Source organism: Cibotium barometz, chromosome 1, assembly GCF_041138505.1.
Source record: "Cibotium barometz isolate CiBa-2024 chromosome 1, ASM4113850v1, whole genome shotgun sequence".
NCBI classification, from domain to species: Eukaryota; Viridiplantae; Streptophyta; class Polypodiopsida; order Cyatheales; family Cibotiaceae; genus Cibotium; species Cibotium barometz.
In genome coordinates this window covers 9993821-10009873 of record NC_141046.1, presented here as the reverse complement: position 1 = coordinate 10009873, position 16053 = coordinate 9993821, and the positions used below count along the sequence as shown (strand labels likewise).

The following is a 16053-nucleotide window of genomic DNA, read 5'->3' as shown; positions in this document are numbered from 1 at the left end:
TGGCATGTGACATGAATGCAAACGGCATGCGAAAATTCCATGTGTTAAGCACAAGACAACACGTGTTCGATGGAGCCTGACCACGAAAATAGCATTAGCAAGACACGTGTAATCTTATTTCTTTGTTAATTTGTTGCAAGTGTGCAACAAATCAATGCACATTGAATGAAAAGTTGTCAATATGCAGACTCAATGAAGCTCTAAAACCCCTTTAGGAAGAAATGCTTCAAAATTCTCTAAAGTCAGAAGAATTAACCACTTAGGCATTTAAATTCGCTACCTAAAGTAACTACGATTTTTTCTACCAACCAACTGTGGATACAAATGTTGTGACCTCATGGTTAGGCCAATAGGAGTGTGAGGCATCTCTATCCAAAATGCAGTTTTGATTTGGATGAAGGGCAATGGCGTCCTCTCAATACCACGTCTTCCTGGTGATCGAGTCCGGCTTACAAATCTGTCATCAACTTCGAAGGCCGCAACGACCCACTGGCGCTTCTCTCCTGCCATACCACCCACATGGAGGCATGAAGCATAGGAAAGCCATTGGGGTGCTCACTCGCGCACAGAGCTCGGAGCCCTCTTCGCAGGCAAACCCACAACAGCAGCAACCGCAAGAGCAGACGACAAATGTCCCCTCGTGGGCTCAGCCGGGCTCCAGTGAACCCCCTCCTTGGGAGCGCAAGCTGGCTGTCTCTGAACCGGGCTTCGAAATACCCTTCTACGCTTACTTGCTTGCTTCTGGCGTTGTTGCCATAGCTGCGGTATCCCCTCAAAACCTCCTCGCTCTACTTAATTTGTAGCTTTCTCTACCTTTTCTGCCTTGTTATCGCACTGTTGTTTTTTCTTTCCCCAGATTGGCTCCATCTTTGAGTACGTCAACAAAAAGCCCGTCTTCGGAGTCGTTTATCCTGACAGCCCTCTCTATGCTCCCATCCTAGGCTTCTTTGTGATTGCAGGCTTCCCCACTGCTGTAAGTGATCCATATTCACCTTGTTTTTGCAGGACACTTACATTATGTGTGTGTGTGAGAGAGAGAGAGAGAGAAGAAAGAAAGAAAGAAAGATATATTAACATCTCCTAAAGGCCGAAATGGCCCATGAGACCAAAACAGAGAGTTTGTGTTTAATCATTGAATCAAATTATCATGGATTAGTGTATCGTTAGCTTGTCTTGTAAGCCTCCCCAGCTTCATAGTTTCTTTACATGATGGTCTCAGAGCCCCAAGGGCTGGCTTACTCATTAGGGTTTAGGGTAGCTAGAACTCTTCTCTCTCTTTCCCTTAGTGGTTTACTCAGCTGAATAGAGAGATTTCATCTTGAGAGAGAGAAGGTGGTTGAGCTTCAAAATACAAGGTCATTGACGTTGAAAACCAGGCTACACCACTCTTTTGATAAATATATTCTTCTTTGTTTTTCACATGGTTCACATAATCAGGACAATGATTGTCCTTTGAAAGTTGGCAATTCCTTAACCAAACCTTTGTAATCTATCTCCTTCAATCAAGAGATACTTATGTGACCAAGTCTTATGTGCCAAAGCTCAACCTTTGATGTAGATGAGCTTCTTGTACACGCACATGCCTCTATCGTAGGCATCACATCCAAAATAAACATCCTTCCAACTTTTTCACCTCTTGCTAGAACCTTGAGTGTGTTATAATCTTGCACGACACACCCATTTGGATTCATTGTTACTTGCATATTTTGCTCCACAATCTGTCCAATTGACACCAAGTTCTTTGTAACGCCTAGAACATAAAGAACATTGCTTAAATGTTGAACTCCTTGTTTTGATGAAACATGTTCTCTTCCAATCATGTGATTTGTGCATGCAGAATCTATGTACCATTTGTCTTTTTCCAAAGATGCTACCACTAACTAATGGTGCATAGCAAACAAGTTATGTTTATCTTCAAAGTGCCATTCCTAATGTCTCTTTGCTTCGAATAGCAATATCACATGCACGTTGCACTTTGGTGCTATGTGACACACTGGCTCAGTATTTTATGTAACATCTATTGGATAGTTCATCTCTAGCATTTAATCTCTTTTTATCCCATTTTATTTCTCTTTTATGTAGTTATTTATCAAATGTATTTGGGTATTTTATCCCACATATTTTAGGCTATTTTAGGTATTTTTATTAGTTGTGGACATTTGTCCTCCAGTCCTACAGGCCGACCTATCGTAGGAGAAAAAAAGCAGCAAAGAGGTGCTGTCCAGGAGGCAAAAAACAACCCCAAATCAGTGCTAGAAAAACATTGATTTGTGCTCGAAGTAGATCTCCAAAACGCAGCCACCAAGGGAGTAGAGGAAAAAAAAAATGCAAGCTAAAAAGACTTTCTGTCAATTAGTAGAAACACTGAAGCTCTGATACCATGTGAGAATAGTTGAATAGAAAGCGGAAGCAATATAGAACAGGAAAGACAGAGTAATCAATTATATCGCAAACATGCCCAGTTCTTATATACATCTCAAAAGGCCAGTACCTTGCTACGTTTTCCTCTATATTAGGCCTCTTTGTTGCAATCTATAATGGAGATTAAATTCCATTTAATTGGCTATGCTTCACTTCAATGTTGTCCCATGTTTTGGCCTTCATGCTAATGATAGCCGACTATTGCCTAGACCATCTGCTGGCTGTTGCCGACATGTCTTCTAGACCCTCATGTTGATGATGTGTAACATGCGGAAGCTTTGGAGAAGATCGGTAACTTCAATGCTCTAATCAACACACTTTTCACGATGGAATTAACGCACAAAACTGAATGAAGATGTGCAAAAAATAGAGAGAGAGAGGGAGAGATGGAGAGGACACAATATTGGGTCCCAAATACCCTCTGTAGGGCCCCACGGATGGTGTATTTGCTTTATTAGAATGATGTGAATCTGAAAAGAAAATACAGAAATCTTGACCTTTCTTGGCTGAGAAAGCTCTGCCCTTGACTTGCAGTCCTTCACCCCTTTGCTTTAGCAACTCCTTGGCTTGTCTAGCCCTTGTTTGCCTTGGCTCTTGGTGAAATATGAGATAACACAAATGAATTGTGGCTCTCCTATTTATACTACTCGAGGATGAGCAGTCGGCCAGCAATACTGCAGTCGGCTGTCCTAAATTCAGCCCACGACCAGAAAATAATCTGGTGTGGGCATGAGCCCACTGAGTCCACCAAGGAATGGCCTCACCTTCGAAGTACCAACCGACTAAGATCACTTTGTCACAGTATCTGTCTTTCTAACTGCGGCAAAGTAAGCTTCAAATTGATGTAACCATGAATAAAGAGTTGTGGGATCGAGTTTACCATTATACTTACTGAAATTCATTTTTTATTATTAAATGCTATGCATGCATTCATACCTGGCTGGGCAACTATGCGCATGGATAACACTGTGCGCCTGCTGCCTGGGAGGCTGGACACTGATTACACACTGTTCTGGATGCTGGGCAGCCTGTATGGGCTGTCCCATACTTGCCCTACACCCCTCCTAGGGCTGGATAACCAGTCGGCTACCCCAAACCTGCCCCTAGGGCTGTCCTATAGCCCTCCATGGCCTACCCATGGCTGGTGGGTACAGCCAGGGCCTTCCTGGCCCTCATGGGGGTGGTTTCACACCATCCCCATGCCCACACTAAGACTTGGGGTAGCCCTGTGGGCTGGCCCCTTTTCCTAAAAGCAAACCCTAACTTTCTACACAATGATCTGGCATCCGGTACCATACCAGATACACAGAATCACTGACATCATTTCAGAGGGAGACTCACAGCGCGGATTGGCACTATTTGTGTGCAGGATAGTGCACACCTGACCTTGGACTCCTGTGCAGGACAATGCACACCTGACCTCGGACGAATGAGATGGATCCCTGGCTGACTCGTCCCGATCGTCCCGAACTGGGCTCACATGGGGCCAGTTTTCCATCCCAGGTCTTGCACCTTCTGTACAGATATGTCTACGTGGCATCCAAGTGCGGGATGCACGTGACATGATGATGATGATGAAGCTGATAATGGTGGTGATGATGATGAAACTGATAATGATGATGTAGATGATGTGCTGCCATAGCTAATGATGATGATGCCAGCTTGTCACCTTGCAACCCTAAGAGGTGGTTCACACACACAAACACATAAGTGGGTATTTACTCCTATGCTAGAGGATGTTCATATCAGAGGGCTCCAAGTGAGAGATGAGAGAAAACAACAAAACGCTGGTGCACTAATCCTCAAAAGAAAAGATGGATACAACCAACCGGTAGGCAGAGGGCTGGAGGGTGCTCGCTAGATGACTAAAAAAGGATGATGAAAGTGAGGGGAAGGGACACATATATATACTCTCCATATGAACTGGCCGACTCCCTCGCAATGCATCAAGCGAGTCCTTGCGATAAGTCATGTTCTGTGTGGCACCGTTGTCGTGACGTGGGCGTTGTCGTTGGGGAAGTGCGAGACTTCTGGCTGTGAGAGTAGCTTTCAAATCCAGCAAGGAAACCAAACCGATAGCTCTTCAAGGAGCACGACCAACAGAAGCTGGTACCATCAAAGATTGAGTACCCAACTATACATGTGCATCCTCAAAGCCAATATTGGACACATGATACATATAAAAACTGACATTAACATGGCTTGTCTCATCTCATATGGCTTTGCATTCCAGAAAATCACCTCATGGTATTCACATGAAAGATACACATGGCTATCATGGAGCATCAGAGGCTCAACATCCAACAAAACTATAAAATCAAAGCCAACATAGACACCTCATATACAGGACCAAACCAACCTTCTTATGGTTCCAAAACCCAAGAAAAACCATAACATTGTGACCTCATGATCTCTGAAAGACATAGATCTTTAGGTCAGCCATGCATCAGCTTCACACCCATTTGCATATCAATCTTGTGGGATTCAAGGGCTGCATTGTGCATCACTGCCTGTTTGGAATCCCTATATGTTAATTCCCTGAACTTGCCACAGCTTTGTGGCTGAAATATGAGAGAGCAATCATTTGTTTAAGAAAGCAGCAATATCATTACTTGACTTGTGTATGGTGTGTTTGGCTGCCTGCACCTGTACTTCAATGTAGTAGAGCTTGGCACTTCTGGCAATACCTGAACCTGCTCATTTAACTCGGCATCATTGGACCACACCCTCAGACCTGTTACAGCGAGGCCAGATTCTTTCTTTATTCACAAAAAGCAACTTAAACAAGGCTCGCACTTGCGATATCTTCATAATACAAGCTTGTCTTGCTCTTGGACATAATTGATTTATGCTCGTCAACGCCAACCCTCCTCTGCATACACTAGCGGCTGCAGTCACCAGCCCGTAAGCCCTTTGACGCTAGCCACAGCTGCGTCCTCTCTACTCACACCAGAGCCGCCCTTTCACTGCTCTTCACAGGGAAGGCTTCCAGTAGCTCTGCACGTTGGCCACACACCTCTGGCGTCTCTCTGCATATACGCGCTGTTGCCCAAGAGCCCCCTTCACTGCACCCTGCTTCCCAGAGCCCCAGCTGTTCCACCCCAGGCGGTTCCTTCAGCCAGTCCACTGTGACTGCTCCAGCTCCTCCTCTGCGTATGGCTACCTGCAGCCTCTCGGTCACTGGTTGGAGGGTCACCTGCGCCTGTTGTCACCCCTCAGGCTCCTCCAGCTGCTGCTCCACGGCACTCGCTAACGGCTGCACACAAGAGCCCCAGCTCTTCACACGGCTCTCCTTCCTTGTGGCTGCCGCCCCCAGTATTATCAGCCCGCCTTCTTCTTCACACGGCTGCCCTCTATATCCAGTTGCAGCCCGTCACCAAGTCGACCCAGGCGGCCCGTCCCTCACCTTCTTTGTCAGCCCCCAGTTCCCCGCCAGCTCCACGTTTTGTATATTCTGGACTCTTTCGCTGGCGGCCGCATCAACAGCCATGTGGCTTTGCCCATATTGGCCATATTAATCCTTATTTTTATTTATTTATTTGTTTTGAAAAATGGCCACCATAATATCCTTTTTACACCTATGCTCCAAGGCAGCACTATCCTTTAACCTTTAAATTGCCCATGCCTTCCACACCTTCTTCAAATGCAACCTTTAATTGCCCATTGTATCCTTGGGGACGCGTATACATTTCCAGAGCCATCGAGCAGCTGATACTCTTCCAACAGTGAACCTTACTCCAGACAGGCCTGTAACAAGCTCAACACCAAACCATTTCACCTGTACACCTGGCGACGCCCTCAAAAGCAAAACCCTCCACACGCCATACATCCCATATGTACACAGGCACTTAATCCCATGCATCTGGATTTGCATTTAATGGCCTCACATGCATGGTTTCACACCATAGACGTGCTGTGGCACGACATCCACCCCCTCTAAACCTGCACATCCTCTGGTATGTGCCACACAGGTCCTGGAATTCAGTGTCCATGCATTATTTGCACACCAACATTGGTATATGTACAAGCATCCAACTAGGCGTCTTAAACCCTGTCAAACCTGACCCAGTTGGTATCACCGTAGTAAACATGAAACAGCAGAAGAATATACATAGTGCCACTCACAAGGGGTTATCCTTTGTTGAAACATAGCATGACATCTTAACCTACCCCCCTAGCCTGCAAGATATTTATATCTTAGCAATCACATCTGAATGGTTCTGCTTTCCCACCTGGATCAAATACCAATCGCTTTTGGCATATGTGCCATATCCTTTGCTCATATGAAGCCCTATCCTCACTTAGATTCCCTGCATATGCATAATTACCCTCATCATTCAAAGTGGGATGCTCTTCAAAATAATTTCCTTCAAAATTTTCCTCAGGCCATGTTTGAAGCCTTTGCACCACATATTGTATGGCCACACCAAATAACAACTGCATTAACAGCATGGAACACACACTTGGTAACATCCCATCCAAATCTACCTTGCCTGGATCCAGCTCACCCATTGACAAACATTCATTCTTCTCATCCAAAGACGGAAAAGCATGGTCTTCATTGGCTTTCTTTATGCTATTATATACCTCTTCTTTAGGCCATTGCAAAGTATGCAAAGCATCCACACCATCAACACATACAAAGTCCAACAAGGCATCATCGAGAATAGCCTCCAGCTCTGGATCAATCTCATCACAATCATTTGGCTTACATAACACCTGCACATCCTCACTTGCAACCGACAGTTGACTAGCATCAAGCATAGAAGAGCCCAAAGCTGATGGGGATCTATTATATATCATGAAATCATCCAATGCATCATCTAGCATAGCATCCAATTCAGGATCAATCGCATTGAAGCCATTATCATCTTGCAATCCCACATGTTGATTATCATGAACATTCATACCCCCATAGCTATATCCATTTGGTTGCTCATATGCAGCCTCATGAGGCTCTGTGACCACACTTTGCATATCCTGCATGTTATCTCCCAGTATTTCTTGATACCTGTCTGCAGATGGGCTTAGAATTATGGGTCCCTCACCCGAGTACCCTTGAATGTGTATGTCATTGAACCCTGTATGATCCAAAAAGACAGATTCAATTTCCCTCTCCAAATCATCATCATAAACAGGCTTCCAAGCTCGAGATTGTTGCTCACAATTGTGGTTGCAAGGTAACCCTGACACTGATGACATAGCTGTTAAAATATAGTATCTCATGTGGATTCAGTCGTATCTAAGTGAGTCGGCCATTTCCATTTAGAGGGTATATATACCCATGCCCAACCATTGTAAAATTCAACCTATTCATTGCTAATACATATCAAAGCTGTTCGCCAACCTCTCTCTCTCTCTCTCTGCGTCAACTTCTCTCTACGTGTGTGTGTATTCCGTTGCACCAACTTTGACATGGTATCAGAGCAAAGGCTCTAGGGTCCTTGGACAAGCACAGAGAGAAGTGAAGGCGAGGAGCGGGAAGACGTTCACGCAGATCGGGGAGGAGGTTTGTCTCACCAACGTTTACGTAGCGCAGCTCTTCCACCGCCAGGCTCCCCTGCCGGAACCCATTGTGCGAAAATAAGGCGCCGCTTGTGAAGAGGCTGCTGAAGACGAAGCATAGGAGGTTTGCGTTTTGCTTCATCGAGCTGTTTTTCACCTGCGTTTTCAGCTTCAGTGCTGCGTTTTCTCCTGGTTGGCTGTGGGCTTGCGTTTTCCTGCCCTGTTGCTGGACTTGGGCCTGTTTCGTGACAGTACCAGCTGTAGTGGTGGCGCAGAGCTAACAGGGCTGAAGTGGTGCTGCTGTCGACAGAGGCGCTGCTGAACAAGGTAGCAAAGTACATAGCCCAAGGCTTGAGGAAACGCACAAGGCGAGCAGACCGGGTCGACTGAGAAGAGGTAGACGGAGTTTTCGAGATGGGACTCCCGTGTTCGAGCAAGGACGACAAACTGAATGGCGACAATTATGCGCATTGGAACTTGATCATGAGGCTATGGTTTAGCAGAAAAGGCTTATGGGACATTGTTGATGGCTCGGAGGAACGTCCCCGAAGGGATAGCAATCGGTTCACACGTCTTCAGGAGGAGGAGTTTCTCAAATCTCTTGTGGATTGGGATGCTCACAATGCGAAGGCGATGTCGGCGATTGCAGAATCTCTCACCAAGGAAATTTCCCCTGCCATTCAGACTTTAAAGACTGCCAAGGAAATGTGGTCAAAGCTTGCAGGACTGTTTGATCGAGACTCAACAATGCGAGCAGTAACCCTTCTCGGCCAGTTGTTTTCCATCAAGTTTGAAACCGGGACCTCTATGCAGTCACTTCTAATGAAGGCAAAGGTTATCCTTGATCAGTTATCGGCTATGAATAGTGCATTCACTAGTACCCAGTTAGCTGCCTTGGTTCTTACGAAGTTGCCTGAGGAGTACGAGATGGTCTCGAGGGCATTACGCTTACAAGTCACGAAGGAAAAGCTGGAATTTGATGATCTCAGCTCTTTTCTCATTGAGGAGGAAGCAGTGCTCATTTCCCAAGGCAAGATTCGGGTTCCGAAGGATGTAGAATCGGCACATGTTGCATCGGAATCTAATAAGAAGTCCAGGAGCCGTTGTTATAAGTGCGGAAAGCGAGGGCATTTGGCTCGGGATTGCAAATCCAAAGCTAAAGCTCAAGGCTCGACAAATGACAAAGGCAAAGGCAAAGCTGACGAGGATGACAGTGACAGTGATTCTAAGAGGGATGCTACGGCGTCTGCCGGTGTGGCGAGGACTTCACTGGCACATACTCCAGCATTCTAGCTTGGTGGATGGATGCAACCACGTGCTTCAGCCAGAGAGAGGCATGTGAGTGGCAGAGAGGGGCAGTCTGTGCTCCGGTTTTGGTGATTTGGACCCGTGTGTCGGAGTTCAAGGCACATGCATCTGGCATGGAACAGCTTGACAAATCTATGGACGTGATGTGTTCGTAGTTCATTGATAGTAGACTATGGATGGGATGAGTTCCTGGTTCATTGTGTAGCAGAATTTTGGGCGTCGTGTGTGACAGTTCAAGCATTCAGAGATTTTTGGACGTGATGTGTTCTCAGTTCAACGAATGGGGGATCATGAATGTGGAGTTGTCTGCAATTCATTATTCTATGTGGCAGCTAAAGCTCAAGATGGCATTTTCTTGTGGAGACAGGTTGATTGGTGCATTATCCGAGGTGTACCTAGCAAAGGCCATGCTAGGGTGTCCATGGTTGCATCTGCATCGACTTGGTTTCTTCATCTATGCCCACTATGCGCTACAGAGAGGGTGTTAAAATATAGTATCTCATGTGGATTCAGTCGTATCTAAGTGAGTCGGCCATTTCCATTTAGAGGGTATATATACCCATGCCCAACCATTGTAAAATTCAACCTATTCATTGCTAATACATATCAAAGCTGTTCGCCAACCTCTCTCTCTCTCTCTCTCTCTCTGCGTCAACTTCTCTCTACGTGTGTGTGTATTCCGTTGCACCAACTTTGACAATAGCATCACCCTGTTTATTGTTGGAACACCCAGTTAGCATTCCAGGATAACCCAAATCCAAAGAACCTTGGCAACCAGCTTCAGAAGCAACATCACTGTTGGAATCACCCATATCACTCACCCCCTCTAAATCAATCACACATACTTGTGGCCCATCTTGTAATATTTTATTTTCCTCGCATGCATATTCATGTACATCATCCTGCTTATAAGCATCATAACCAGATAAGAATGCAGTAATGATAGCATCTTCTTCTTGTCTTAGATCTTCAAACTCTGCAATCATGCTTTCAGCAAGAAGCATTGGTTCCTGCTGTTCTTCACACATATGATACGATACCTGAGGAATACCCTTCGAAGGAGCACTTTCGTCATGAGAATCCTCAAGTTTACACAGCTTACATGCTTCACAGCCCAAGAGGAAACTATTTGCGATGTCCTCTTCCTCGTGTATTGGGTCTTGAGCACCTGTCCTGAAGCTCTCTGAATCAAGTGTCTCCTCAAGCATAGGCATACACACATCATGTGGTATGATTATAGGACCCTGTATGTCTGCACCCTCAAACAAGGAAGACAGATTATACTTGCACAGTTCACCCATTGCATCTTTATGAGGCTGTAGCAAAGCATCGCTTTTGGCACTGTGAAGGCCTTGTTGCTCACTAATGGCTTTTTGTAGTCCCAATTTAGCATAAACAGCCTCCACAATCTCTGTATCAGCCTTGAATAGCAATTGATTATCCTCCATAAGACATGCATCGACAACCGCTTCTAAATTGGCTCGGATCGTTGCTGGAACACTATCACAGCTCACATTATACCTCATTTCATCACCCTTTTGCTTTTTCTTTTCCCAAGTAAGTTGCTCCTGCTTTAGGTTCATGGAACTCGCATTAATAAGTGCATCTGCAAAATCACTCCATCGTTTGGAGTGATACTCTGCTAGTTCCAGCACTCCATCTTTTAAATCAGGACTTATAAGGTATGCAAAAGATGCAATCATCATGTTTTCTGGAACCCCTTGATTCTTCATCTCTGTCTCGTAACACCTTAGATAGCTTTCTGGATCGAAACCATCAAATATATTGACCTTGTTATATACCAATTGCACCGCAATTTCCACCGCTTCCTGAATTCGCTTTTCTTCTTCAATCTTCCTGAACCGCTCTTCAAGCTCTTTCATCTCTGCATATAAATGCTCCATTTTGCTAGCCATCTCTATGTACTCTCACCCTAGCGGTTTCACGTCGGGTTCACCAAAGCTGTCGTGACGTGGGCGGTGTCGCTGGGGAAGTGCGAGACTTCTGGCTGTGAGAGTAGCTTTCAAATCCAGCAAGGAAACCAAACAGATAGCTCTTCAAGGAGCACCACCAACAGAAGCTGGTACCATCAAAGATTGAGTACCCAACTATACATGTGCATCCTCAAAGCCAATATTGGACACATGATACATATAAAAACTGACATTAACATGGCTTGTCTCATCTCATATGGCTTTGCATTCCAGAAAATCACCTCATGGTATTCACATGAAAGATACACATGGCTATCATGGAGCATCAGAGGCTCAACATCCAACAAAACTATAAAATCAAAGCCAACATAGACACCTCATATACATGACCAAACCAACCTTCTTATGGTTCCAAAACCCAAGAAAAACCATAACATTGTGACCTCATGATCTCTGAAAGACATAGATCTTTAGGTCAGCCATGCATCAGCTTCACACCCATTTGCATATCAATCTTGTGGGATTCAAGGGCTGCATTGTGCATCACTGCCTGTTTGGAATCCCTATATGTTAATTCCCTGAACTTGCCACAGCTTTGTGGCTGGAATATGAGAGAGCAATCATTTGTTTAAGAAAGCAGCAATATCATTACTTGACTTGTGTATGGTGTGTTTGGCTGCCTGCACCTGTACTTCAATGTAGTAGAGCTTGGCACTTCTGGCAATACCTGAACCTGCTCATTTAACTCGGCATCATTGGACCACACCCTCAGACCTGTTACAGCTAGGCCAGATTCTTTCTTTATTCACAAAAAGCAACTTAAACAAGGCTCGCACTTGCGATATCTTCATAATACAAGCTTGTCTTGCTCTTGGACATAATTGATTTATGCTCGCCAACGCCAACCCTCCTCTGCATACACTAGCGGCTGCAGTCACCAGCCCGTAAGCCCTTTGACGCTAGCCACAGCTGCGTCCTCTCTACTCACACCAGAGCCGCCCTTTCACTGCTCTTCACAGGGAAGGCTTCCAGTAGCTCTGCACGTTGGCCACACACCTCTGGCGTCTCTCTGCATATACGCGCTGTTGCCCAAGAGCCCCCTTCACTGCACCCTGCTTCCCAGAGCCCCAGCTGTTCCACCCCAGGCGGTTCCTTCAGCCAGTCCACTGTGACTGCTCCAGCTCCTCCTCTGCGTATGGCTACCTGCAGCCTCTCTGTCACTGGTTGGAGGGTCACCTGCGCCTGTTGTCACCCCTCAGGCTCCTCCAGCTGCTGCTCCACGGCACTCGCTAACGGCTGCACACAAGAGCCCCAGCTCTTCACACGGCTCTCCTTCCTTGTGGCTGCCGCCCCCAGTATTATCAGCCCGCCTTCTTCTTCACACGGCTGCCCTCTATATCCAGTTGCAGCCCGTCACCAAGTCGACCCAGGCGGCCCGTCCCTCACCTTCTTTGTCGGCCCCCAGTTCCCCGCCAGCTCCACGTTTCGTATATTCTGGACTCTTTCGCTGGCGGCCGCATCAACAGCCATGTGGCTTTGCCCATATTGGCCATATTAATCCTTATTTTTATTTATTTATTTGTTTTGAAAAATGGCCACCATAATATCCTTTTTACACCTATGCTCCAAGGCAGCACTATCCTTTAACCTTTAAATTGCCCATGCCTTCCACACCTTCTTCAAATGCAACCTTTAATTGCCCATTGTATCCTTGGGGACGCGTATACATTTCCAGAGCCATCGAGCAGCTGATACTCTTCCAACAGTGAACCTTACTCCAGACAGGCCTGTAACAAGCTCAACACCAAACCATTTCACCTGTACACCTGGCGACGCCCTCAAAAGCAAAACCCTCCACACGCCATACATCCCATATGTACACAGGCACTTAATCCCATGCATCTGGATTTGCATTTAATGGCCTCACATGCATGGTTTCACACCATAGACGTGCTGTGGCACGACACCGTTGTCCAAAATCCACTAAGGTGAGTTGGATCAAGAAGGAAAAGCCTGGTCCACCACTAGATGAGGAGTATCGGACTTGAGATCAACCAGGGTGACGAAAGCTTAAGTCCTCCACAACTTTGACGGATGAGCTTGCCTCTTTGTCCTCTGACTTCCCTTGCAAGTCCTACATGCGACTCTGGCATTGTCACCATAAGTGCCCCTGTTTGGAGCAGTAATCACAAACCTTCTAGTTACCAGAAGAATTAGGAACTGAAGACCCCTTCGGCTTAGCATCCTTAGAGTCCTTGGAGTCCTTAGAGGGAGGTGCCTCACCTTTACCTTTGTTAGGATGCCTCCCTCTATATCCAATGAAAGCATGGTTACCTTTCTTTGAAGAAGAATCCTTGAATCTGCTCTCTTGATCAAGGACCATAGTCACCAGCTCATCCTAGATAATGGTTTCCGTTTGTCCTGAGGTAAGAAGTGAAGAATAGAAGCTCTCATATTTTGGGGGCAACTGAGCAAGTAGCTGGATGGCCATATCCTCAACGAAAACTGTCACCATTTGGTCCCTTCAATAGTCTTGACTAGTGTTTCTTATGTGGAAAATCCTCGTTCACACCTTGGTTCCGCCCAAACGTAGACACAAACAGCCCAAGAGTTGCTTTCTGCACTTCTAGGGAGGGTGGGCGTGATATAAAGTGAGTGGAGAGGAGAAAACAACGCAAAGAATGCAGATTTGCTTTTTTGGAGATGAAATCGCAGGTGTTAAACACTGCAGGCAGCCCCCAGGTTTGCGTGAAAAAGAGGCAAAAACAACACCAATCAGCCTTCAATCAGCGATCCCAGGTCTAGAGTCTAGACACCTCTGTTGTGATATCATCTCATAGGGCAGCGGAAAGATGTAGACGAATGACAAAAACGTTGAAGCACCAAGTAAGAGATGAGAGAAAACAAAAAAATGCTGATGCACTAATCCTCAAAAGAAAAGATGGATACAACCAGCCCGTAGGCAGCCCGTAGGCAGAGGAGTGATCTTTGTAGGCAGAGGGCTGAAGGGTGCTCGCCAGATGACCAAAAAACGAGGATGAAAGTGAGGGGAAGGGACAGCGTATATATACTCTCTAGATGAACTAGCCGACTCCCTCATAACTCCTACATGACTTGAAAAAGATTTGAAAAATAGGCATGAAAGCCAAAAAAAGGGTGGGCAGCCCACATCAGAGGCTTAGGAAAAATAGGGGGAAATAGGGGGGTGCCTGAACATGGGATGTAACATGCAGCGGAAGTATTCGTAATTGAGGATCTTGTCACACAAATGCTCACACCGTCTTCTGTATTCCGAGTTTCGCGAGTTTAGCAATCCACTCTAAGACTTCAAGCTTTAAGAGATTTGAGAGAGAGGGAGATGGAAACTGTACACCGTATGGGGTCCCAAATTACCCACTGAAGGGACCCCTATCCTGTTACTGGAATAGTATTTGCTTTATTACTTCGAAGAGACTGACTGTGGATTGACGATAAGCCAAACCCAAGATCTCGGAAGACCAAGAGTCGGGATGAACTGTACATGGCTGTAGAAGCACCCATGATGTCCAATCTCGAGCCTATGCACTCTTCCCAATGGAATGAGGAAGGGCTGCAAATTTGAGGCTGAGATAGGGGCTGTTTGGGACTGTTCTAGGCTATGTATGAATGCTGTAAATGAATATGAATGCTGAGTTTTACCTTCACCAATTGGCTGTAGCAAAACGATGAAGAGATGAATGCTGAAAACTATATGTATGCAGAAAACGCAAGGTTTATTGATGGATGAATGCTGAAAACTGCTGCGTTTTGATGATGGATGCTGAAAGCACATGCGTTGATGCTCCTAGTGGCTGAAGGATGAAACGCTGGCTGAAAGCGCTGAAGGCTGAAGTGCTATGGGTGCTGAATCTTCAATCGTTGATGCTCCTTAGGCTGAAGGCTCCAACGCTTGAGACTTGTTTGCTGAATTCTGATATGATATGAATGAATGAGCAAAGCACTCCTATTTATACTACACTGAGGCTGGTCGGTTGGCACTAGATGCTGGCCGACTAAATAATAAATGCTACACGACTTGTAGATGATGGATAAATAGTATTAAATATTGGAAATTATGGGAAACATGACAGATAAATCCTAATAAATATTCTAAGGCTGCCAGATGCTATTTCGAGGCTTCTGCAATGATCTATATGCAATGGATGAATGATATGCAATATGCAGAGTGCTTTCTAATGCAAACCCTAAGGTTTCTATTGACTCTACATGCATGAATTCGTCTCTTCAAGTGGGTTAAGGGACTTGTACTGACTGACGGGCTGTCTAAGGCTGAGAATGACCTACGTAGCTCATGCTTGACTTATCCTGGACTGAGGATTATAATGGGGTCACGGCGTACGACAAATATCATCCTAAAAGGAACTAATACTGTACAATGTTACACTGATGATGATGAGCCAGCTTGTCACCATGCACTACAATGTAGAGTGCATGTGACATTCCCTCCTGCTTAGCTTGGCGGCAGGTTCATGGCTTCCAGGTAGTCCACCAATAATTGGGGGTACTCTTGAAAGAACTCCTCGTCTAGCCATACGGCTTCGTGGGTACCTGTCATGTGCAAGTATTGCTATGAACATTGTCTGGAGCTAATCCTGAAGAGGCAACCATAAAAACAGATTAAGAACCAGGAAGTTTCGAGCATGAGGTGCAGATTGGCAAGGGTTGGACTTGGAGGAGGACTTGGATGCTCTGTCGGCTGCATGACAGGGTGCTGTCGGCTACATACAAGGGCTGTCGGCTGCACCAGAAGGCAAGGCGGCTGCTGCAAGCGCATCATTACATGGGATTTATGACCAGTCGGCCAGCACTCCAAGGGGTCTAAGAGCCTATATAAAGGCACAGATGC

The 16053-nt window shown here is 45.8% G+C and overlaps 1 protein-coding gene across 1 annotated transcript in view; it reads left to right on the top strand.

The window, feature by feature from the left end:
• The first annotated feature begins 324 nt into the window (after positions 1-324).
• The window catches only part of LOC147641584 (uncharacterized), a 30729-nt gene continuing 15000 nt past the window's right edge, over positions 325-16053 (top strand). The window contains exons 1-2 of the mRNA XM_086790889.1: positions 325-764; positions 857-973. Of these exons, the coding sequence (XP_086647015.1) occupies positions 405-764; positions 857-973 (477 nt within the window). The 5' untranslated portion in view covers positions 325-404. The remainder of the gene's footprint in view (positions 765-856; positions 974-16053) is intronic.